The sequence below is a fragment of the Amphiura filiformis genome, chromosome 5, assembly GCF_039555335.1.
Source record: "Amphiura filiformis chromosome 5, Afil_fr2py, whole genome shotgun sequence".
In the NCBI taxonomy this organism is placed as follows: Eukaryota; Metazoa; Echinodermata; class Ophiuroidea; order Amphilepidida; family Amphiuridae; genus Amphiura; species Amphiura filiformis.
Window position 1 is genome coordinate 8,705,701 of NC_092632.1, and position 26,169 is coordinate 8,731,869.

Sequence of the window (26,169 nt, forward strand, 5' to 3'; positions counted from 1 at the left end):
GGAAAATTATACTGACATTGACATTGGCAGATTTATTAAAGTGGATTAGGCCTAATAATACGATTTTGGCAACAAGCGGTAAGTAATTTACTTTAATTGGATATCAAATAGAGAATAATAGGAAACTCAGAAGCTAGTGGCCGGGCAAAGTTGTTTAGTATCGTAAAATTATTTTGTTTAATACAATTACAAGCATGCATCATTGTTCATGTATCACTATTGGCAATTGATGTAGTCAACTCATAATCATGGTGGTACGCTATGATATATGCCTACATGTGTATAAAATACACCAAATACAGTGCATAGGCCTACGTGTAGGGTAGCCTGGGTAGGCCTATATCGAAGACCATATTGTAGTAGGCTTAGGCTATGTCATAGGTCCTAATTTGACATTGCATGATAGGTAGAATATATTACAGGCCTAGGATTATATATGTGTATAAAGGATTTCATACAAAAAAACAACAACCATACCCACAGTGACACTAACCCCATGGATGGCTCCCATCCATTTGATATACGAGCCAGATTTACCTTTTAGAGGGGGTGGGGCTAGTGTTAAAATTGTCTCGTATTTACTATTATTATCAGTTCCACCTGGTCTGCTCTAAAAGTTGGAATATCTTCGTTCTTTGTTTAGTGTTGACATTTTACATTTTTCATACATGTAGTAGGCCTACAGATTATTATCACTGTATTTTGATGATGATATATATTTCTTTACAATTAAATCATGTGGCATTCCAATCATATAGGCAGTGGAAGCGGGAGAACGGGGTACAAGTTTTTTCAAAATCTTAATAGAAGAAAAAAATAAAGCAATAATTGTCATGTGCATCTTCTTTTTAGCACGCCGAAAAGCACCATGTTTTTAGCTCAAATAGAGTATAATTGTAAATTTTGCGCTTCGCGCGATCTAGCCCATCAAATAGCAAAACACACATTCATTTCGGATTAAAATAGTCCACTACTTGGACTTTTGGGGACTTTTGATATTTTCTTTAATATACTTTTTTGAAATGCAGTGCCGCCGACAAGGGGTTAAGGGGTCCGTTACCCCCGGGCCCGGGGTCCTGAGAAGGCATACCTTAAAGGGTCCATAAAAGCAGAGAAAAGAGACCAAAGGGGCCCGTAAAAAGGGGCACGTGCGATCATTTTACCCCTGGGCCCGTAATGGGTTCTCGGCGGTACTGCTGAAATGAATGGTGATTAAATGGTTTCTGTTACAATCAGTGGTGGGTTAAGCCATGATTTTCCTTAATTTGATTGGCCTCGTACCTTGCAGGGCATGTTAGTTTTGAAAGGACCCGGCGTATGTTTAATAGCTTTTAATAGGTCCTATACATTAGTTTAGTTTTGAAGCCAAATCCATTAACCATAGTACATGTATATAGTTCATCAGTTAAACCTTAGTCCTTTTAATATCACTATATGGGCTGGTATTCTGCTCAGCGATTTGCTGCCCGGAATCCGGATCGTCCTTCAATCTTGGCATATGTCCGAATGAAGGCCGGCCTCTTGCTCGAGTACATGATATCCCACTCCTTGTTCAACACCAAGACGTCGTCACAGGCTTTGTCATCTCTTCAAGATAGGCAGCTATCTGCAACTCTATCTGTGTTTCTCCAAATCCACAAACCTCATCTACAGACCCAATTACCGCAACCTTACAACTGGGCTCTTGATTACCCCTTCTGCACTCTGCAGACTCTCACTTGCCAAAACCTCATTTTACCCAAATGCGCCAACCATCATGACCATGAGTTATTGTCAAGCGCCACCACAGGGTCTGTGGCGCCACACACCTTTTCATTCAAAACCGTTGTCGGCCACCATATATTTTGTAGTCTGGTTTTTACCTATTATTTTGCCTGCATGGTCCTTTTGGTGTATTGCCCTTAATTTAGTGGCCTCCGAGCAATAAATTAAAAAATGAAACATTGTTTATTTCAAGGCTCAGCCTATATGGAGATTTTAATAAAGTATATCATGGGACCCTGGCACATAGCCGTTTGGTTTGCTTTTTCCTAAGAACCAAAAACAATATGATACATTATTATTATTATATAAATAAACAAAGATTTAGCTCCGTAGATCAAATAACAGGTACACGTCCAATTACTACCCATTTGAGATTTGCAGATGCCGCCAATTCCATGCCTGAAATGAATCAGAGTCAACGGACCACAGCTTCAAGTGTAGCTGGGGGATCAGATACAGAGAATGAATCGTCAATGGCAACACCGAGTCCTCCACCAGTTAGACTGTCCCACAGTCTCGGTTCGGTCCGGCCTGGATAATGGAACGATACATAATTACATAATAGCCTACCAAAATATGCCATAGTCCTTCACCCCCCCACCCGATTCTAAATACACAGCCCAAAACCAATTCCTCTCTCTACCCAAATTAGCTCAAATTGATGCCACTACACTGATCACACCTCCTATATTGAACGCTAAAATTCAGTGACCGCTCCCCACGCCGAGACTGTTCCGAAGTGTTAGAGATTTCACTTCCAAATATTCGTTCAACGAAGCCCGGTGATTCTGATGTCAATTACGAAAGCCCCGCCCCAGTTTCAATTCAAATAGTTTTTTCAGTTCGTGTTTTTATCCTTCTGTCGCTTTTATAATATAATAGGGATGGATATGTTCCCTCCATTCAGAGACGTCATAGAGATTCTAGACAAAGATTTTATAAAGATGTGAATAGATATTAGTTCGTAATCGTAATGTGTAAAGTAATAATGGTTTTAAGATGTAGAGATTATCCAGTTATGATAGGAATTATTAGGTATGTATAGTACAATAATTATGAAAATGAGTATTGGAGATAACAAGAGGGAGGTAGGAATTTTTTTGTTAATTAATTCCTAAAAAAGGCACTACTGCAGTTTCATTCCTTATAGCTAGGAAATCATCAGGTGCAAGGTTGAAATACCATTTCTCCATTTTTACAATTTAATGTTTGTTTAGGGTTTGAGAAGTATGTGTTAAGTATAATCTTGGTGATGTGGTCTATTTTGATTTTGTTTGGGAATAGACGAAGAATATGTATGGTAAGAGTTCAGTGGTTTTAATAGACCTATTATAATGTTTATGATTCACTCATTAGCTAGATCTGTAAGAATAGCTAGATCCTCATCTGGTGGTAGTTTAGCATTTACAAGTTTATCTTGTATGTTTTTTGCTCTGTGGAACGCTATAAGTGGAGTATTGGGAAATATGCCTGAAAGTTTGATGTCATTTTTAATGATGTCCCAATGTTTGTTAAGAGCCTGTTTGAGAGTATTTGATTCTAGGTGTCCTGTGTATTTTGTGATGAAGACAAGAGGATAGTTGTTAGTTTGGGGTGGTTTAGGTTTAAGATAGTTCGATCTTCTAGTATGTGAAACTGTTTTTCTAATGTTGTTAATGAAGTCGCGGGTGTATCCTCGGGTTATCAGTTTTTCCGTAAATAAGTCTGATCGTTCATTTGCATCATGCACATTGTTGGAGTTCCTTATTATTCTAAGGAATTCTCCTTTAATGAAACCCGAGAATGTGGATGGTGGGTGTGTTGAATCAGGTATAAGGTACATATATGTTTCACAATTTTTTGTGTACATTTTGATATCAAGTATGCCACTATTTCTGAATCTTTCTCCTTTAAAGATTGTGATATCTAGGTAATCAACATGATCTTTTGAGATGGTGGCTGTAAATTTGATAGTAGGGTGCATTGTGTTTAGAAAGTGAATGTGATCCTCTAGTTCCTCTTCTGTTCCTTGGAAAATGATCAAGCAGTCATCTAAGTATCTCCAGTAGTTAAGTATATTTTGAGTAGTTTGAAGAAATTGTAGTTCGAGTGGATATAATGTTAAATTAGCTAGGGTGGGGCTCACGTTTGAGCCCATTGCTGCTCAATTTTTTGTCTGTAGAAGCAGTCACCAAAGCTAAATGTGTTATGTTCTAGAATGAGACTTAGAAGTTTTCGAAATTCTTCTGTTGGTGGTTTTTTAATGTTATATAAGAGTTTAGGTGCGTCATGATAGGTTTTGCATGCTATATCTATTGCTTCCGATTGAATGATATTGCAGTACATAGCTGTGACATCTATAGTAGCTAGAATGATGTTAGGGGGGTACTCATTCGCCTCTATTTTGTTTATGATATCTGTAGTATCTTTAATGTACGTAGATTGTTTTAAGGCTATAGGTTTTAAGAAATAGTCGCAAAATTGTGAGATTTTGGATGTAGGTCCACTAGTTCCACTGATAATAGGTCTTGCATGGAAGGGTAGGTTGCATGGGGGTGGTTTGTGGATCTTAGGTAGAAAGTACATATAGTTAGTTCTGATATCATAGTTGAGGGGGTCTAGATAGTCACATGTATCGTCGTCAATGTATTTAGAGTTGTACATATCTATTAAAGTATTATGTACAAGAGTAGCTGTTTCATGCGTTTTATCATAATGGTATTTGTTCATAGTGATGACTAGATAGGTGTGTAAAGCCAACTTTTCTATATTGGAAATCTGACATGATGATGATGCCTCTGGTTTTATCTGGTTTTTTGATGACTATGTTAGGGTTGTTGGAGAGTTCATTAAGAACGTGTCTTTCTTCTTTAGACATGTTTGGTTTAGGCCTACTGAATCTTTGATGACAGAGTTCTTCTTTGGTTTGCTCCAAATAATCTTCTAGTTTACAGTTTTCGGAGTCTAGTGGTATCCATTCTGATTTAGGTCTAAATGGAGCTAGGATTTTGGTTTTGTTATGCATGATGTATGAGACTCTCATTTTTCTTGCAAAGTTATCAAAAGATTCTACTAGTTCTGATCTATGAGGTTTTTTAGGAGTTGGAATAAATTTAAGACCCTTTGCTAAAGCAATGATTTGGATATCTGAGAGAAGAAGACTGGAGTAGTTTTTGATGAAGGGTCTATAAAGTTTTGCTAGATTTGAGTGATCTGAAGGTTTGTTTTTGGTGTACTTAAGTCTTTTAACACGTTTCTTGTTGTGTTTCATGATGCTTAGTTTCTTTTTACTTTTTTGACTTCCATAGAGTTTTCTTTTAGCCATTATGTTTCAAGTATGAGATTGGATATAGAAAGATGGGATTGATTACAAGTATGTATAGTCTCCTCAATGGTATGTGGTGGCCCGGAAGAGAGCCGTTTGATATAGGGTGGAGACTGGAGTAATATGGGTTTGTAGTATAGTGACACTAGGGTCAATCTCTTTTTAGAAATGGTGGCGGCTCTGAAAAGAGCCGTTGGGTTTAAGTATAGAGGTGTGAACTAGGTTAAGTCCTTCTTGCCTGCTGGGGTTGTGGTCCCTTGAACATCGGAGCCTCTTGCTCTGCTTTGCTGGTAAAGCTCAGAAAAAGACCGGTTGCACGTTCTTGTTGTTTCCCGTCTGTTATCTCCCGTTTGATTGTGGCTCTAGAACTCTTCCTATGCTCTTCCAGTCGAAGATCTAGGCTCGTGATTACATCTGGTAGGTATTTAACAACCTTTTTTTTTTTTTTTTTTTTTTTTTTAGGAATTTTTTACTCAAAAAATTCCTACCTCCCTCTTGTTATCTCCAATACTCATTTTCATAATTATTGTACTATACATACCTAATAATTCCTATCATAACTGGATAATCTCTACATCTTAAAACCATTATTACTTTACACATTACGATTACGAACTAATATCTATTCACATCTTTATAAAATCTTTGTCTAGAATCTCTATGACGTCTCTGAATGGAGGGAACATATCCATCCCTATTATATTTTTTTATTTTTTTTATTTTTATTTTTTCTAGACCTCCCTCAACTATGATATCAGAACTAACTATATGTACTTTCTACCTAAGATCCACAAACCACCCCCATGCAACCTACCCTTCCATGCAAGACCTATTATCAGTGGAACTAGTGGACCTACATCCAAAATCTCACAATTTTGCGACTATTTCTTAAAACCTATAGCCTTAAAACAATCTACGTACATTAAAGATACTACAGATATCATAAACAAAATAGAGGCGAATGAGTACCCCCCTAACATCATTCTAGCTACTATAGATGTCACAGCTATGTACTGCAATATCATTCAATCGGAAGCAATAGACCCAGCAAACACAAAATGTTTTACAGAAACGTTTAAATGGCGGGTTATATAAAGGGTATAAAAACGTTTTAATAACATTCCAAAAACATTTTTGAAAACCTGATACAAAACATTCTAAACAGAATGTTATTTTTAGGTTGAAAAAATATTTTGCGAAAAAATGTTTGCCCAAAATATTTTCAATAACGTTTTAAATACGTTTTAATGACCTTTATATAACCCGACATTTACATGTTATTAAAACGTTTTGAAGAAAACATTTTAAGAACATTTCTGTGTTTGCTGGGGCAAATATTTTAACATAATGTTATTTAAGTGTTGACAAAATATTTGGCAAAAATGTTTGCAAAAATAGTTTACAATAACATTTTTGAAAACATTTTAGAAATATTGTTGTAGTGTGTTTTCATACAAAACGTTTTAAAACGTTTTCATGACCTTTATATAACCCGACATTTTAATGTTATTAAAACGTTTTTACATAAACCAAACGCCAAAATATAACTTATTTAAAACGTTTTAAAAACGTTTTTGTGTTTGCTGGGGATATAGCATGCAAAACCTATCATGACGCACCTAAACTCTTATATAACATTAAAAACCACCAACAGAAGAATTTCGAAAACTTCTAAGTCTCATTCTAGAACATAACACATTTAGCTTTGGTGACTGCTTCTACAGACAAAAAATTTGCTTTGCAATGGGCTCAAACGTGAGCCCCACCCTAGCTAATTTAACATTATATCCACTCGAACTACAATTTCTTCAAACTACTCAAAATATACTTAACTACTGGAGATACTTAGATGACTGCTTGATCATTTTCCAAGGAACAGAAGAGGAACTAGAGGATCACATTCACTTTCTAAACACAATGCACCCTACTATCAAATTTACAGCCACCATCTCAAAAGATCATGTTGATTACCTAGATATCACAATCTTTAAAGGAGAAAGATTCAGAAATAGTGGCATACTTGATATCAAAATGTACACAAAAAATTGTGAAACATAATGTACCTTATACCTGATTCAACACACCCACCATCCACATTCTCGGGTTTCATTAAAGGAGAATTCCTTAGAATAATAAGGAACTCCAGCAATGTGCATGATGCAAATGAACGATCAGACTTATTTACGGAAAAACTGATAACCCGAGGATACACCCGCGACTTCATTAACAACATTAGAAAAACAGTTTCACATACTAGAAGATCGAACTATCTTAAACCTAAACCACCCCAAACTAACAACTATCCTCTTGTCTTCATCACAAAATACACAGGACACCTAGAATCAAATACTCTCAAACAGGCTCTTAACAAACATTGGGACATCATTAAAAATGATATCAAACTTTCAGGCATATTTCCCAATACTCCACTTATAGCGTTCCAAAGAGCAAAAAACATACAAGATAAACTTGTAAATGCTAAACTACCACCAGATGAGGATCTAGCTATTCTTACAGATCTAGCTAATGAGTGAATCATAAACATTATAATAGGTCTATTAAAACCACTGAACTCTTACCATACATATTCTTCGTCTATTCCCAAACAAAATCAAAATAGACCACATCACCAAGATTATACTTAACACATACTTCTCAGTCTCAAACCCTAAACAAACATTAAATTGTAAAAATGGAGAAATGGTATTTCAACCTTGCACCTGATGATTTCCTAGCTATAAGGAATGAAACTGCAGTAGTGCCTTTTTTAGGAATTTTTTACTCAAAAAATTCCTACCTCCCTCTTGTTATCTCCAATACTCATTTTCATAATTATTGTACTATACATACCTAATAATTCCTATCATAACTGGATAATCTCTACATCTTAAAACCATTATTACTTTACACATTACGATTACGAACTAATATCTATTCACATCTTTATAAAATCTTTGTCTAGAATCTCTATGACGTCTCTGAATGGAGGGAACATATCCATCCCTATTATATTATTTCCTAATTCGCAAGCTCAATCGGAAATAAATCATTTCCAATTGCGCCTACTTCTCTAGGATCTATCAACCTGCAAAACAAACACACAATGATACAGTTTATCTTACCAGGGGAATATTGTTCGTCAGCCGCGAACTACCCCTTATCTATGGACGGACATCGAAACGGTCAGACCCGCCTATAACGGGTGTAACTTCGTAAGAAGCTAGAAGACCTACTGATAGGTCTGCGATTCATAAAGAATAGTATAACAAGACCTATATGCTAGGTCCAATTATCCTTCACTATGCTCTGCTCAAGAAATCGTTTCTTCATTTAAGGCCTAATATAGGCATAGCCTTAAACCATATAACGCCTGTCAACATAGATAATATTTCTATGCAGAAAGCAGAAAACATTTACGTCACATGTGTTTATTATAACATAAACTTAAACATTGTTAAACAAATCAATCTATGCCATGCGAATAAGAATAACAATTCTTTAGCCCTAAGGAACCAAAGTCCTAACAATCAGAGGATTCGAACCCGGGGATTCGAATTATCTGAATTCTGAGCATCAAACATCTCCCATCTACCCAAATTACTGGACGGACTGTGACACGGATCAGACACAACCCAAGCTATCACCATTATTATCAAGCATGTCCCATAGAGCCTAGGCCATACGCCATTGGACATGTTGCACAGAATCCAAAAAGAGATAACTAAACACAAGTTTTAATAAGCCTACGGAAAATTAGACGTCCGTAGTCCTCGGTGCTGGCAACAATCACACCTTGATCACACCACGCTGTACACAATTCATGCGTACCGCTGAATTGACCATTACGTAATCCTCGATCCGCAGGCCTCCAAAGGAAATGTATATTATTTCCTAATTCGCAAGCTCAATCGGAAATAAATCATTTCCAATTGCGCCTACTTCTCTAGGATCTATCAACCTGCAAAACAAACACACAATGATACAGTTTATCTTACCAGGGGAATATTGTTCGTCAGCCGCGAACTACCCCTTATCAAGATATAAAGAACGGGCGGGCAAACGGTCCACACTGAATAATAGCTATGCTGAGCTCAAACTCAAACTAATCTGGAATAATTTATTCCGAGCTACAAAGCCCCTCGATGAATGTGATACTCCTATATAGGCCTATATATAGACATTATGCTACTAGTTCTTATTTCCCCGCTCGCACCAGCCCTCAAACATTGTCAAAACAAAAACAAATCACATTTCCCTAGTCCTGATCCCAGGACCTCAGGCCCCCTCGGCCCTGAATCGCCAAATAAATTGCCACCTCAGTACTGAGACTGTAAAACCAATGCTCTTTTGGCTAAAATAAAAGATGCCTATATATATATTAACTATATACATGAAAATCACCAGCGTTTAGCATGTTTACTGTAAGCACAGATCTGTGGTGTAAGCATCCAACATATTTATAACATACAACATTGCACCAATGTACAGAGCTTGGACCAATAAAGTCACTTTGACTCTCTGTAAAAATATGTAAATATCTCGTCTAATCAAAGACCCTATGGTCTCATTTAATAAGAACCACTAACACGAAGAAACTCAAACGCTTCTGCCAAACTGACAATTTCAACAGGTTCATGAACTCCGAACGCCACAGATATAACAGCAGAAGGTCTATAACTCAGTACAAGAAGCTATTGCAGCTTTATTACTGCCTTGAGTGTCGACACAAAGGCAGATGCAACGTCTGATGAAATTTGGCGCATCTCACAATTTTACTTACTGAAATACCAATTACTGGTGAAACATGAACACATATATGCCTATATTAAATATGAAGAGCAGAACCGCAACTAAATATGTGGATAATCAGATCCAAGTGCTTCTATGAATAAAATAAATTCTTCTGACATTTTACTTTCACAAAACACTGCCCTTGTCACATACGATATCCTTAAGATATATAGAAAAATACCTGTAGACCTATGTAGTAAACGTAAATCTAGCTCAGTCGTGCATACTACATGTAGGCCTACTATAACTATGCATAAGCAAACAAAAATGGACATCCATGAATAATATAATGAGAATACTCTCCGAAATGCTCACATCTGTGTTCAGGAATAATCCAATTACTGAACCTTGAAAAACAAACCAAAACACCGTACCTATAATGTATTCTTTAAACATCTACTCAGCTAGGAATACCTCGTGAACATGGAGAACGCCTATATAGAAATCTCAAAAAACCAACTTGGTGAAGCTGTACATATCATAAACGTCAAAAACATGAACAGACATATCCATCTCCAATACCTCTCTTAACCCATGCACGAAACTTACGAATTTCTACCTTCCATGATCTTCATGATCTTTGATAATAATAAGCAGAAACCCAGCATGTCTTCGAAGACACACATATTCACTGCTAACAATACAACATGCATGTATATATCCTAATCATGAAGGTAATGCTGTGGAAATGCGTATCCATATCCCAAATCCATGCCGCTGGTAATACAGTATAATCCATTTCATCCGTTTACCCCTACAAGTGATGCACTTCCAAAATCTTTCATGACGACACAATTATGGTATAGAACACATTGCTATAAATGCTTAGCTTGCTCATCTCTATTATGATCATGATGAAGTGTACCCAAGACTACCCGCTACGGAGTAAAGTTCATTAACAGTCACCCAAATATCGAGATATTAGCCCTAGTTTAACCGGCTGAGGGACAAATCAATTGATTTAGTCTATGGTCTATTAGAACCTACATTTACTATTGTCACATTCTTCCAAGTCCACGATCCATGTCATGTAAATACTCTTGCATTGCCACATCCATGGAAAAGCTCCAACAGAGATCTTTCATATCCATGAGACTGTCCTTTATAAATGGAAAGCTCACGTATAAATCTGAAGGAATGCTTCCTTAGCTATCATCCATTCTGTTCATTCCGAATGGCCTCATCCATTATGCACAGAAAAAACCAAACCAACCGGAACTTTAATGGGAATGATCAAATTCCATTAAACACATCCTCTGTGTGTATGAACCCAGATATGCCTATACATCCTTCTTTGCTCCATACACCTCAATAGGAAATTCCATACACATCGATGATACTGCTCCTAAATAGGCCTAGACACATCCATATGGGAACTCATATAAAATAATGTTATGTTATACGCAACCTTTGGGACCTTGCTCCCATACACATCTACAGCCAGGATCCATGAGAATACTCCCATCCACGTCCGTGGGAAAAACTCCCATACAAACCCATGTGATGCTCCCATATATGCACCCATGGGATGCTCCCATCCACGAGATACTCGATCCCATACACATTCATCCCAATGCTCCAATACACATTCATGGAAAAACTCCCGTACGCATTATATAAATGCTCCCATGCACGTTCATGGGAATGCTCCCACACAATGCACTCGTTCATTGGAATGCTCTCCCATAGACTCTCCCATGAGAATGCTCCTATGTATACCAAATTCATGGGAATGCTCCTATAGACATTCATGGAATGTTCCCAGACACATTCATGTGAATTCTCCCATACACTTAATATTCAAAAGCTCCCATATACATTTTATAGAGCATAAATGCTCACATACACTCTGCGTGATGTTCTAGATAGAGCTTATCAGATGCCAAACCGAGACACCGCACATTCATGATAAACATAAATTGCTCCCAAACTCATTCAAGGGAATGCTCCCATACACGTCCATGGAATGCTCCCATACACCTTCATGGGAATGCTCCCATATACACTCATGTACGTTCATGGGAAATCTCCCATATATAATCATGCGTCTGCTACCAAGCATGCACATCCTCGCATACATTCCGTGAGAAATCTCCAATACGTCCCTGGGAAGCTGCCTTTACCCACAGTAAGTACTTTACTCATCCACGGGAATGCTCCCAAGATCAGAAAGCTCTAGCCTCTGCAAACCTCAGAAATTATGCGAATCTACATTTTCCTGTAGGAATACTCCCATGGTAATACAAATCCATATATTCATATTGCCCACATAACAAACATATTCATGCCAAGCTCATTAATTTCTTATTTACTCGAATCTTTTTTTTTTTTTTTTTTTTTTTTTTAAGACCACGTTCGTGGTAAGGCGACAATGCTCACGCCCATGGAAAAGCTCCTATATGTCTCAATGAATCCACGTGAGAGGAATGATCTCATAAAGGCCAATATGGAATTCCTCCTAAATAGCCTAACAACACTGGTAATCGTGTATCCTAAGCAAAAACCGAAAATGACGAAAATGTTGAAAAACATCCTGAAGCATATAGGCTTAATAAGTACCTACATTCTTATGCGACATTACCATAAGGCCGTGTAAAATTAATATTTTGGTTCTCGTCCCTCCCTCCTCAATTTCTGGGATTTGTCAGATTTTTTTTTTTTTTTTTTAGATTTTTCAATTTTTTAGACTTTGGAATGATTTATGAAATCTTCATACATATAAATAAGTTTATTAGAGAACAAGCATCACTTCCAAGTCTTTTTGTGGTACTCTAGGGGTTTATCCTCAGAATCTCACATTTGAAAAAAAAAAAAAAAGGGCCTCATCGTTTCCTCGAGCACTGTTGGAGAAGACCGAAAACTACTGACAATGCTAATTTTACATTGAAAAAAAAAAAAAAAAAAAAAACACCTCCCTCCCTCATCAATTCATGAAAATCCTCTGGACGAGAACCAAAACATTAATTTTATACGGCCTAAGCATAATCAATATGAATTTGCATTCTACTTCTACACAAAAGCTTCAAATTAACGTTCTTATATTAAAGTGCCCGTTTGAGGCCCAAGGCCAACGAATGGCCAAACTGAACACAGTCAAGCAAGCTGACATGATAAAGCAGCGTTCCCGGACATGTGCAGCGTTCTGAATAACGGCCCTTCTTGATCTCAATCTCGCAATCCATCGAGCTTCAAACTGGTATGAAACCAGAGGATGATTTAAGGAAGCCCCATCATGCACTGCAAACGTGTTATCACCAGAGTTTCAACTGCCACTTTACTTTTCAAATCCCATTGAATTCTGTGCAAAAGATGTTGTTTAAGAATTGTGCGTGTGTCATTATTTCTTGGTCGATTTCAGATCTAAAGTGATGTATGCATGAAGGATAATTCACACCTTCTGTAGATAACATAAAATGTGAAATCGACCGACCTCTTGAAGGTGTTTTTATTGTAAATATATCTGTCAAAATTCAAATTTCACCATGCACGTGTGTATGCAGTGGGCGGGCAGTGGTGTCATGTTCACTCACACAGCTGTGCTAACCGCAAGACTTGCTGGGAAGTGCTTAAATCATCCTCTGGTATGAAACTAATCAATCGTAAGCCAGGTGTTATTCTGGATCAAATTTAATTTAGAAATTTTTGAATAAATTAATTATACATGCGAAAATCAATACTTGCGCGAGAAAAATATATCGGTGCGTTTCCAACGGCAAAATTAATCATGTAACGTACTAAAAGTATGACAAAAGCTTGCAAGAAATCGAGATGTCAATACCATTAAACCAATCTACAATCTCTATTATGGCTACTACTCTATCGCAGTCGAGATTGAAACCTATGTATGATCATGATAAAAGGGGTAACGAGAACAACCTCTCTGCCTGACAGCACAACCGCATTTATGTCATAATATGATATAACAATTATTAGAAGATACCGTATAACAAGAATTTATTAAAAACGTACACAGGTATTATCTATGGTTTTATACTTAATCCATATTGATTTGGAGACCTCGTCAAGCGAGTCGCGTACAATAAGAACCCCGGGTTAGAACCCCCAAAATAAAATGAAAGCAAAACCATATTAAGTACCCGCATCGATCACACGATATGATAATGATGCCTATTTATTTATCTGATCAATCAATATACAATGACAATGCGTTCACTAAGCAGTCTTGTACCCAGACTAAATGTAGCCAATCGTAAAGATAACGAAAGAAAATCCGGCTGTGACGGAGACCACATAAAACCGTTCATGCCAGAAATTGGCGACCCAGGGATGACGACAATTACTGTACTGCTAATAGACATGGTGTATAACCACCATTTATGTTTGATACCATCCTAAATGTTGATATGAACTCCTATAGTGCAATTCACATCCAATGTACTGGCCATGAGTCATTTCAGTAAGGCCTATCCAAGCTTATCCATAGCCCCATAGGCCTCCAAGGCCTATGTATCTTGAGGAATAAATCACCTACCTCCTTACATCTTAGTCACGATTATCGCACTTTCAGTTTCCCACGCGTTTGAACGGGAATTGGATTGCGTACTTTTTCGATGTCTAGTGAGCAAATTTTTTCAATATTTTGAGAAAATGATGTCAAATTTTCTATCCTGTATTGTTTGGTAATAATGTCTTTTGCCAATAGTATGTTTAAAATTGTAATTTTGTGTTTTTGATCGCAAAGATCGGATATTTTCGTTCCCGATTCGAATTCTGAACCCTTCGCAAGGGTGCCGATTTCGGCAGAACTTTGACGATAATTTTGCCTTTTTGGACACTAAAATGCTTTCGATCCTTAATTTTGTTTCAACCGAGTCTTAAATTAGCAAGCACAATAAGGTTGGTACCACTTTTATATACATTGATAAAATTTTAAAGATTTTTTTTTTTTTTTTTAACCGGCGCAAATCGTTAAGTGTGTATTTCCCATTGACATCCAAAATGGGAAATACGAGTCTGATGGACATAGGAACGGCGTCCATGAGACTCAGCGAGTCTATTACATCTGTTACTTCTTGTCAATCAAAAACATCTTACCAGGTCTCACAAGCAACCGCCATACATACCATAGATACTTTTCAAACCCCGATTCCAACCTACAACAAGCTTCATAGTAATATTTTTACTGGGCTCATATCTGTTTTATCTGAACTAAATACGCCATCCTTATACAATTTGACCAAAAGGTGTACACAAAGTACAGCGCTGGAAATTAGACGTCCGTAGTCCTCGGTGCTGGCAACAATCACACCTTGATCACACCACGCTGTACACAATTCATGCGTACCGCTGAATTGACCATTACGTAATCCTCGATCCGCAGGCCTCCAAAGGAAATGTATATTATTAACAGTTGCATTGAAGGTCGATTTATTATGACCTGATGTACGAGTAAACAGGTTAAAAATAAGTTTTTAGTATGCAATTGTATATCGTTTATGTTATCGATTGGTGTGAGTACTAAATAGCTCCTTCGAATTAAATTCAAAGTTTGGCAAGATGAAAAGATATGTCGAAATGTAATCAAAATCCTAGTCATAATAATAATAACGAAAGGAATAAAAAGATATTCTGTACTTTTAGGGAGGCGGGACGCGCGCTTCATCTATGGTTGGTGCCTCAATTATATAATTTGGTCAATTTTTGTTGTTGTCTTGTTTTGTTTAAGTGTCGTCAAACAAAAATGTTCATAATTATAGTCATGCAGGTTGTACATAAGTAAGTCAAAATAATATGATGTAATTGAAAGATGGCATCGCTACCAACAGCAGATGATTTTTAATTGTACCTTCTCAAAATGTGATAATATGGTTTTCAACCCTTTGAGATATGATAACAAGTATATAAATGAGGATGTGCACGAACAATATAATGCTAATAGCTGTAAGTACATTACCCCAAGTGAACTACGGAATAATAGTATTCTTCAAGATCATACATTTTCTGCATTGAATGTGAACATAAGAAGTTTAAAGAAAAACTTCCATAAGTTGAATAATTGTCTAAAAGAAATTGATCATAATTTTACTGTCATCGGATTGACCGAAACACATTTAAAAAGTAAACCGCATAATTACTATAATTTGGCTGACTATGAATTTGAATTCACAAATAGATTCAATCGTGAAAAAGGAGGAGCCGGTATATACGTATCAAAAAATGTTAAATATAAAGTGAGACATGATTTAAATAAAGCAACACAAAATTATGAATCTTGTTTTATAGAAATTGATCAATCAAACCAAAAAAATGTGTTGGTTGGCGTCATATATAGGTCTCATACATGTATTGACAGTTTTATTGAAGAAATAAATCCGATTCTGGGAGATTTTAACATTGATTTATTAAAAGAGGAAATACATAGACCAACCACAGACCCTAGGGTCTGTGGACCAACTCATGATTATTTAAACATGATTCTGTCATATTCACTGCTACCAGCTATTACAAAACCAACTAGAATTTAATACGGAACATAGTGCAACGCTAAATTGACAATATCTTGACTGACAATTATGACATTAATTCTGCGATATTGATTACAGACATAAGTGATCACTTTCTGACTATTATTTCAACTAGCATTAAAGTAAGGAAGGACCAAGCAAGTAATAAGGACACATTTTGTAAAAGAAACCTTACTACCAGTAATGTTAATCACCTAAAAGAAAAGTTATCAAGAATTAACTGGACAGAAATTTTACAAGGTGATGACGCCAACAAAGATTATAACATGTTTATATCCAGGCTTCAAGATCTAATAAATGAATGTATTCCATTGAGGAAATGCACCAATAATAGGAAACAAATTCCGTCATTGCCTTGGATTACTGGTGGTTTGCTGAAAAGTATAAATAACAAAAATAATCTTTATAAAAAGTTTAAAAACTCACCCACAGCAAACAACCTTAATAAATTTAAATTGTATAGAAATAAACTTCATAACCTCATCAGAAAGGCAAAACGACAGTATTATGAACTAAGTTTAACAAATCAAAAATGATATGAAACACACATGGAGAAACATTAATAATTTACTTAAACGTAAGAACAGCAGTAAAAATAATCAAACTCAATTTAAAGATGATTCAGGTAATCTCATAAGTGATCCTCAATTAATTTCTGACCAGTTCAATGAATTCTTTGTAAATATTGGTCCGAAATTAGCCGAAAAAAATTGGAAACGGTAATAAAGACTATCGCGAGTATTTACTACATCCTCTTCAGAATAGTATTATAACGCCGGTCGTGCGGGGCTCACAACTGAGTTACGGGAATTAATTGCAAAGTACAATTAATCAGACAAAAATACACGCAAGTGTTTTACGTTAATACCCAAAGCTCCTTTTAATGTTGTAACTCTTAAGTTTCGGCACGCAGGCCTATGCACTACGTTTTCTCCAAGTATTACTGATATTCACCTGAATATCATGAATCGGCAAGGCTATCGAGAGCTACTCTCTCGGTTAAGACCAACGGTCTGAATCCAGTCTAGGATGTGACTGACTCTTCTTGAGTTTGGGACCTCTATTTATCTGATTTTGGAGGCTGCCACGTCAGCAGAAATGTTGGTTACGAAACCATTAATCAGCAAAAATTATGGTTATGAAATTTGATGACGTGGAGCTTATACATTAAGTACGTTCAAAACAATTTAATACCTTTTCATAATTAACATTAACGTGTCATTTAGTGCCAGGGGGGAACTTGTTTACCAAATTAAGAATATTCGTCCTTCATAACAAGTTATATAAATTCATGAATAGACCGATTCCTGATATCACACGTGGATTATCTTGTTAAATTGTATGAACCATAATCATAATTAATAATCTTAACACACATTAACACGGCTTATCCGTTGGAATTGCCCTAAATCGGGTTACTATCATAATAATCTTTGTTGCTCCATTATTATGAACACGGAAACTCTGGTAGAAAATATATACCTATTGTTAGGTGTTTTTAACCAAAGTTGTAAACATCTATTTCCGTGAGAAAATACATGATCTAAATGAAAATAACTTGGGACTGAAGAATTTGTTGGCCTAATTTGTTTCATGATAAATTATGATAAATTTAACGAACTGGAAATGAACTTCCCGTTACAGTATGTTTATGTCGCCTATATCAGAACTTGAAGTGATAAAAGTCATTGACAAGCTTGATTGTAATAAAGGTCCAGGTCATGATGGAATTAGAAATGTGCTAATCAAGAAAATTGCCAAAGAAGTATATGTTCCCCACTTGCTATGATATTTAACTTATCAATATCACGTGGTATTGTTCCAAAAGACCTTAAAAAGGCCAAAGTCGTTCCAATTTATAAAAAAGACGTTTCCCAATTATATTCAAACTACAGACCTGTATCAATATTACCTTGCTTTTCAAAAATCTTAGAGAGGCTAGTTTTCAATAGATGCCTGTCGTTTATGAATAAATACAAAATTTTAAACGATAGACAATTTGGCTTTAGGCAAGGTTATTCTACTGAAATGGCAATAACTGACTTAATTGACAATATTTATAAGGCCATTGATCAAAATGAAACCACTCTGGGAATCTATTTGGATCTATCGAAGGCATTTGATACTATTCATTATGATATCATATTATACAAACTTGAATATTATGGCTTTAGAGGAACATGCTTAGAATGGTTTAAAAATTACCTATGTGATAGGTCTCAGTATGTGTGTTATAATTCATGTAATTCTAAATTGAAAAATGTCAAATGTGGGGTTCCTCAAGGTTCAATTCTTGGGCCTCTGTTGTTTATATTATTATGTAAATGATATTATTATTACATCATCGGCTCTGAAATTCGTTCTGTTTGCGGATGACACTACCATCCTATATTCTCACAAATATCTTCCAGACAAAATAGAAATGATTAATATCGAACTAAGTAAAGTTACAAACTGGTTTAGAGCGAATAAGCTATCAATAAATGTTGAAAAAACAAACTTTATGATTATGGGTACACCTCAAAAAACATTTCATTTCAAAAGCAATACAAACGTAATGTTCGATGGAAGTATTCTTCCAAGAGTAAACAGAACGAAATTCTTGGGTATCATAATGGATGAAAATCTTTCTTTTAAATATCACATTGAAGCAATATCTAACAATATCTCAAAAAATGTAGGTATTATGCATAAGTTAAAATATTTTATTCCTAAAAGTATAATGTATTGTATATATTCTTCATTGACAATGCCGTATTTGAGCTATGGTATTTTGATTTGGGGAAATACACATATGATTTATTTGGACAAATTACTCAAATTACAGAAAAGAGTCGTAAGAAACATTACTAAGAGTGATTTTAGGGCTCATTCAGCTCCACTATTCAAAAGTCTTAAGATTCTCACTATCTCTGACATGTATAAATATTATCTTGGAATCTTTATGTATAAGCATTCTGTTAATTTATTACCAATTTTATTTGAATGTTACTTTATGAAAAGAAAAAATGTCCATACCATAAACACAAGACGAAAGAACGATTACCAGTTGGTTAGAAATAAAACGGCTTTCTCATCCAGAGGAATAAGATCATCAGGTCCCATTTTATGGAATAAAATATCTCATGACACACAAAATTCAAATTCCACTAACATATTTAAATCCAAATTTAAATCAGACTTAATAAGTCTCTTTGAGTAAGGTACACATTTTAAAATCATTTAAAAATACTTCATATACTTCATATATTTATTCAAAAAAAAACACCCAAAACTTATCAATACACTATTATTATGCCATGTTTTAAGTTATGGGATGGTAACTTCAATTGTTTGTCGGCATAATTTTATGTGTTCTGTCCTTGTGTTCTCTCGTTCTTTGGTTTCACATAGGTGTAATGTAATGTAATGTAATGTAAGATGGAAGGTGTTGTCCACCTCTGGCCTCCTTTGGCCTTTTGGACGGCTCCGCCATGCCTAATTAGTGACATGTTAATCAAATTATTCACTTTAAGAAATGTTTTAATCTAAAAATAATCAATGAAATGTATGTAATGTTATGTATGTATTACTTTGGCATGGAAATAAAATATCTATCTATCTATCTATCTATTATGATGTAGAATATAAGAATTTAAACAAGTTTATCGCAAACCTTTAGCAATCTTCTTCATTTATTTTTCAATACAGGAGTACATCATGTCAGCTTTAAGTGCAAGTACAAGAGGTGGTACAACGTATGATTTACTCTGCAGCGGTATCACCAGGTCTTACAGCTACAACCTGGTAGACCTTAATGACTGTCAGCCATTATCATTCGACACTGCTGCCAACGCTCTAGTTAAGCAAGTAGACGATACTTTGACGAATATTGCAATACAACAACCAGACAAAGAGATTGAGGCTTTTACTATAGGAAAAAGCCACGCGAGACAACGATCTAAGAAGAAAGGATACGGGCGTAGTTTTATCAAGTTTGACAGAAAAGATCCCAAAACATGGAAATTTGATGGCGGTATTAACAGTAGATGGCGAGAATACGCGCAAAAAGGATATAGTGGGCTCATCGCGTTAACTGCAATCACACGAAAAGTCATACCATTTGACGTCAGACAATCACATGGAAAAATTATCGACTCTGAACAGTACAGCATTGCTCTTGAACAACAACTTATTCATCACTATATGCTGAAGAAAGCCGATCAAAGATTGGAAAACCTAAGTTTCAATCCTGGTAATCTTTGTCATGCTGAAAGAAAACCATTTGCAGGTATCGTGTACGTGGCTTTCAAACTAAGGGACGTAGAAGATGATGGCCAATCGGATTTTGCTGAAGAAGATGATGACGAAGACAATGATGAAGCATCGCGCATCACGATGTCGTTCACTGCCATTGAAGGTGAATCCCTTGAGAATATCCCAGGACCATCTTCAAGGCAGCGTACCTCGAATGACTTCTTCGGTCGTAAAGATCCAGCGCGTTCACACGAGCTAACAAGCGAGACACTTACTCCTGCACAGGAAACGCACAACACAAATGAAACATCAGAAGATCATTATCCAATGGATGTAATTGACTCAACAATTCGTGTGGATCCAAAAGCGAAAAGAGTATCTCCGAGAACATTGGCCCGTCTAAAAAGCTCGCCACATGATCAGTATCAAGATTTTCCACAGAAACAGAAGAAAGTTTCGTTTGCACCTACTATGCCAAAGAAATCTATCTTAAAAGTAAAGACAAATAAAACATTGCAGCTAACAGCGCAGAATACTCGTAAAGCTGATTGCCATAGATTGCATGAGAGCAATAACCAATTATCTTATTCGACTTCACCGAACCTCGGACTAACACAAGAAAGCTCAGAAACAAATCCGCAAAGCTTTGAAGTGCCCAAATCAAACCCATCTATTGGACATGAAAATGATGGAGTACTTTCTAGAGAAAACCATCCAAGAGAAGACCATCCAAGCACTTCAAAGGATGCAGAACCGGTTACATTACCCACCAAACGAAAATGCAATCGCGAATCTGATGACAGCGAAAGCAATAGACCAGAAAAACAAACGTGTTTAGACGGCAATATGCTTGAACCTGGTTACCGGGCCGGTTACAGAACTGAGCCCTCCGAAGAACCCTTGCCGTCAAATAACTGTGATACTGAAGCAAGAACCGAACTGACGCAGCAAACTTACTGGACAGATAGAAACATTGACAGGTGGAATTCGTCATGTGGGAAAGGAGATGCCCCGGAGGCGAAGTTGATTCACCGGCTAGTTTCAATTCGGCAGCAAAATCGCGACACTGACGTGACCGAAATTTGCGAGGTAATGTCAAATGATTCCGATGTGGATGCGATTCGTGAGATAACAACAAATGATTCTGAAGTGAGTGACGAGCAAAGACCACATGATTCTGACGTGAATGGAATTTGTGGTCAAAGAGCCCATACTTCTGATAACATCGGACTTCGCGAACAAAGAGCTCATGCTTCAGATATTATTTATGAGAAAACAGTGCATGCTTCTGACATCATTCTTGAGGAAACAGCGCCTGCTTCTGGTATCATTCGCGAGCAAGGAGCACATACTTCTAGTACCATTCGTGTGCAAAATGCTTCTGTGGCAATTCCTTACCAAAAAAAACGATATGAGCAGAGAGCACGCGATGTTGATAGAGAAACCGTTTCACAACCCCAAGCTGATATTAACAATGAAGACGTCATTGAGTGCTCTGACAATGAAGTGAGTATTGTTGACCTTGTTGGGATTAATCAAAGTCAGCACAAATGTAACATTTGCTCAAAGCACTTCAAGAGTAAAGCGAACTTGAAGAGGCATACAAGTAATGTCCACGAGAAATTGAGGTCACAGCCGTGTAAATACTGCGATAAAAGTTTCTTTGATAAGAGTAAGCTGAACAAACATGAAATTGAAGCTCATATGACACTATACAGTTGTAAACAATGTGGTAAACAATTCAGTGACAAGGCCAAATGCAAGAAACATGAAAATACCCATTGGAAGCCACTAGTTTGAAAATATCTCACATGTGATTGACAGCGGTAGAGGCATTGCTTCCCATGATTGGGTATTTTTTCTTCACAATAATGACTTGATTTAGCAATATTGACTTGATTTGACAATATCTAAAGATTATTACCTCGTCCAAGTAACAGAGTACACATTTCCAATTTAACCCACGCAATACTTCTTGCATCGATCGCTGGAAAGTTGCTGGAGCTGGAGCAATATGAAGACCAAAAGGCATAACATTGAAATCATACAGAGTTTACAGACCGTCTTGGGTGATAAATGTGGTTTAAGGCTTAGATTGCTCCTCAAGGTCTATTGTATACCAGGAGAAAGAGGCTAAATCAAAAGAGGCTTAATCAAAAATGTATATGAGCTCAGGGCCAGTTTTGACGCGGTTCTAAACTTGTTTAATTTCGTAAAATCGATACAGAAACGCCAAGTATTTGTCCCTGGTTGAAGTATTATGCAAACGGGAAAACTCCAATGGCTAGTCGATTCTTGAGTTTCCCTGGTCTAATATTACATCAACTTCTGCTTGAATATGAGGTGCATGACCGGGATCGAACTGGAGGACCGTGTTTGATTCCAGAATTAATTTGACATTAACAAAATAATGTAGTTCGGCGGGCAGCGAAGAAAGATGAGAAACTGTGCATGTGTATAGTGATTTGGTGTGCCGTGCGTGTGGACTTATATATTTCCATTATTATAAAGTACGTTTTCCGGTTATTGGCTCTCTTTGATATTGTGCTTTGGACAATTCCGTATATTGCAATATCTTACAACAGTGAGGAAATTATGTTCTTGACCTGTCTGGGTGTTTAGGGGTTTGTGTGAGAGGGGGTGTGTGCAGGGGGAGGTGTGTGCGCATGAAAACCCGTTCTTAATCATGTGATACTAAGTAAAATACATTTCTATGATAAAGTATGTTTTCCAGATGTTGGGACTTCACTACCTCACCTTGTATACTTCCGATAATGACGAGAAAGTCGTGTAGAATAAATTCATATTCATTTAAGGCTAAAATTATCTGAAATTGAAATAGTTTAGCGTGCTTCGCGCGGACTCGGATACGAACGTGACAAATGGACTCACTGGATCAGACTCGGACGAGGTGGACTCGGCCTCGGTCGAATACCATGAATACTGTTTTTCGTTAAGAAATATTCGATAGAAAATAATGACTTGAAGCATGTAGAATAACGAATACGTGTTGAAAGTATCGACATCAAATAAAAATTAGTCTACCCGATCGGCCTAATTTAATAATTAAAGGTTAAAGGAAGGTGAACTGATATATTTGGAAAATCAAATTCTTTAAAACTTACGTATAACATAAAATGTCATCCCTTTCGAGCACTCATGCAAAAAGAACATGCAAATTCTTGAACAAATTCATCAGGACTGTTCCATAAAACTGTATATTTTTTCATATACTAGTCCAGGTAAAACACACTTACGTGCAGACGTTTCGATAGCTATCAGCTATCTTTCTCAATGCTACTGTTGATGTGATGATCGTTGAACAGCTGTTGTTGATTGCTGCTTGGCAACAGAGTTGCCAGACGATTCTCCATCAACAGGTCGTCAAAGATGTGACTTAGGTTGTACTGGCCCTCGTCTCGGTTCATTGTAGTGCCTTGTTTTCTGATAGTGATGGCCTCCTTTATCCATCTTGTGTATTTATCACTCTATTTACCAACGATCTTTGCCTCATCCCAATTGATGACATGGTTATTGTCCACAACATGGTCAGTTATCGCTGATTTGTGGATGGTTGACTGCGATGCTTTCCTGTTGGCTCTAGTGCGGATGTTAGTAGCAACTTTCTGACCATGTTGTGGACAATAATCATGTCATCAATTGGGATGAGGCAAAGATCGTTGGTAAAGAGAGTGATAAATACACAAGATGGATAAAGGAGGCCATCACTATCAGAAAACAAGGCACCACAATGAACCGAGACGAGGGCCAGTACAACCTAAGTCACATCTTTGACGACCTGTTGATGGAGAAATCGTGCCAAGCAGCAATCAACAACAGCTGTTCAACGATCATCACATCAACAGTAGCATTGAGAAAGATAGCTGATAGCTATCGAAACGTCTGCACGTAAGTGTGTTTTACCTGGACTAGTATATGAAAAAATATACAGAACATGCAAATGTTTTTTGTATGTGACTAATTCCTAATGGAATTACCGACATGGCAGCGTGATATTGGTAGTCTACAGTGTTTTTATTAATGATAATCGTCATTATCATGTAATATATTGATTTCAAGTGAAATGCCCTATTTTCCTCATAAACATATTGAAATTAGAAGTTCCAACTCAATGTATTTCCGAAGATATCATCAAAAAACTGCCTAATTAGTCTCAAATGTGGTATACCATATACCGATTTGGAACGCCACATTTCAATATGTTTATGAAAAAAATGTGTGATACCAAAATCAGCATTTTGATGAGGGAAAGTGGGGGATGAGATTGTCAATCAGGTTACCCACCTTTAGTAGGGGTCAAAGGTCATTAAGGGGTCACTTCCGGTATAAAACGAAATACCTTCAATTGTTTTATTAGCTAAGAAAAACAGGACAATAACAGTATACATCCACATATGTGGTTATCTAACGTATATATATATAGTATTTTCCTATGCACGATCGGTCTAATTTAATAATTAAAGGTTAATATGATTAAGTAGGTCAAAATTAATATCCGACTGACTCCAAAATCGATTTTCAAGTAATCATTAATTGTTTGTATTTATTAAAATCCTATCCTGATATACTAATTGTATCAAATTAAGGGCAATAAGTCTCCTGTTTGAATTCATTAGTACATCAGCATGTGTTAACTTTCTCATCAGTGATCAATATTTAAATGTACTTGTATTCGTGCCATCACAGTGCGTGCCAATTGACTTGAAGAGGTTTGAAATTAGATTCCCGATTAACAGAATTGTTAATTTTACCAGTGTTTACTGAGAATTTAACTGTGTCTGCGGACAAACAGAAACTGACTAGTTTTGATGAAGACTTTGAGGGATCGTGGCGCGAGTCAAATCATGTTTATTATGGTCTAATGCATGTCTGATATGCTTTTAAAGTTTGGTTTAGGTCATTCTGACTTCTGTGGGATTGAGTTTTGAACAGCCAATAGATTTTGGCTGTACATCGTATACACACAGGCTGAAGTTGAAGTATAAAAAACTCGATCTACCTAACTGACTGTCCCGATCCCACCTATTGCGAAATATTTCGACACTCAGATCATCATTCATCCCACTCAATGGCTCATAATAAAATGACACGCATATCATTTTCATCATTAATTGTTCAATTTTACTTGGTATTCTGGTATGTTTTACCTGAGCTGACTTTAATGACCAATGCAGGCCTGTGCAGTCGATGTCCATCCTCCTCATGGTCAGTCTTTGGCCGATATTGCTACCTGTTCGTTGACCAGCCTATGACCTTTGATGATGCAGAGATGTACTGTAACACATTCTCAAGTGGTCTTCGGCATTCTCATCTTACTTCTATTAGTGATGAAGAGGAGAACTTATTTGTTGCCGAGTATGCTGAAACCGTCGGTGGTGGACTAGTAAGTACTAAGTAATTAGATAAAATAAATCATTGCAGTAAGCAATATTCATGGGTTAGTTATCAAGAGACGGCCCCTCCCCCAATTGATTTGAAGTTATAAAAAATTGCCCTAAGCGGCTTGTTCCCCCCACCATCAGACTCGCCCCTTCTGGGCCCTCCACACACACCCCATCATGTTCTGTG

General features: G+C 36.6%; 2 protein-coding genes across 2 annotated transcripts; one reads left to right on the top strand and one right to left on the bottom strand.

The window, feature by feature from the left end:
• Positions 1 to 22,380, top strand: LOC140151772 (uncharacterized). Its single transcript, XM_072174109.1, has 2 exons — positions 1 to 78; positions 20,035 to 22,380. The coding sequence occupies exon 2, from the start codon at positions 20,044 to 20,046 to the stop codon at positions 22,378 to 22,380; it is 2,337 nt and encodes a 778-aa protein (XP_072030210.1). The 5' UTR covers positions 1 to 78; positions 20,035 to 20,043.
• LOC140151771 (uncharacterized) lies at positions 3,886 to 4,407 on the bottom strand. Its single transcript, XM_072174108.1, has one exon. It carries the CDS (start codon positions 4,405 to 4,407, stop codon positions 3,886 to 3,888), a length of 522 nt encoding a protein of 173 aa, XP_072030209.1.
• Positions 22,381 to 26,169: the final 3,789 nt, after the last annotated feature.

Bases quoted from the DNA above. Each gene is read 5' to 3' on its own strand.
- LOC140151771 (XM_072174108.1), bottom strand. From the start codon at position 4,407: ATGTACAACTCTAAATACATTGACGACGATACATGTGACTATCTAGAC.
- LOC140151772 (XM_072174109.1), top strand. From the start codon at position 20,044: ATGTCAGCTTTAAGTGCAAGTACAAGAGGTGGTACAACGTATGATTTA.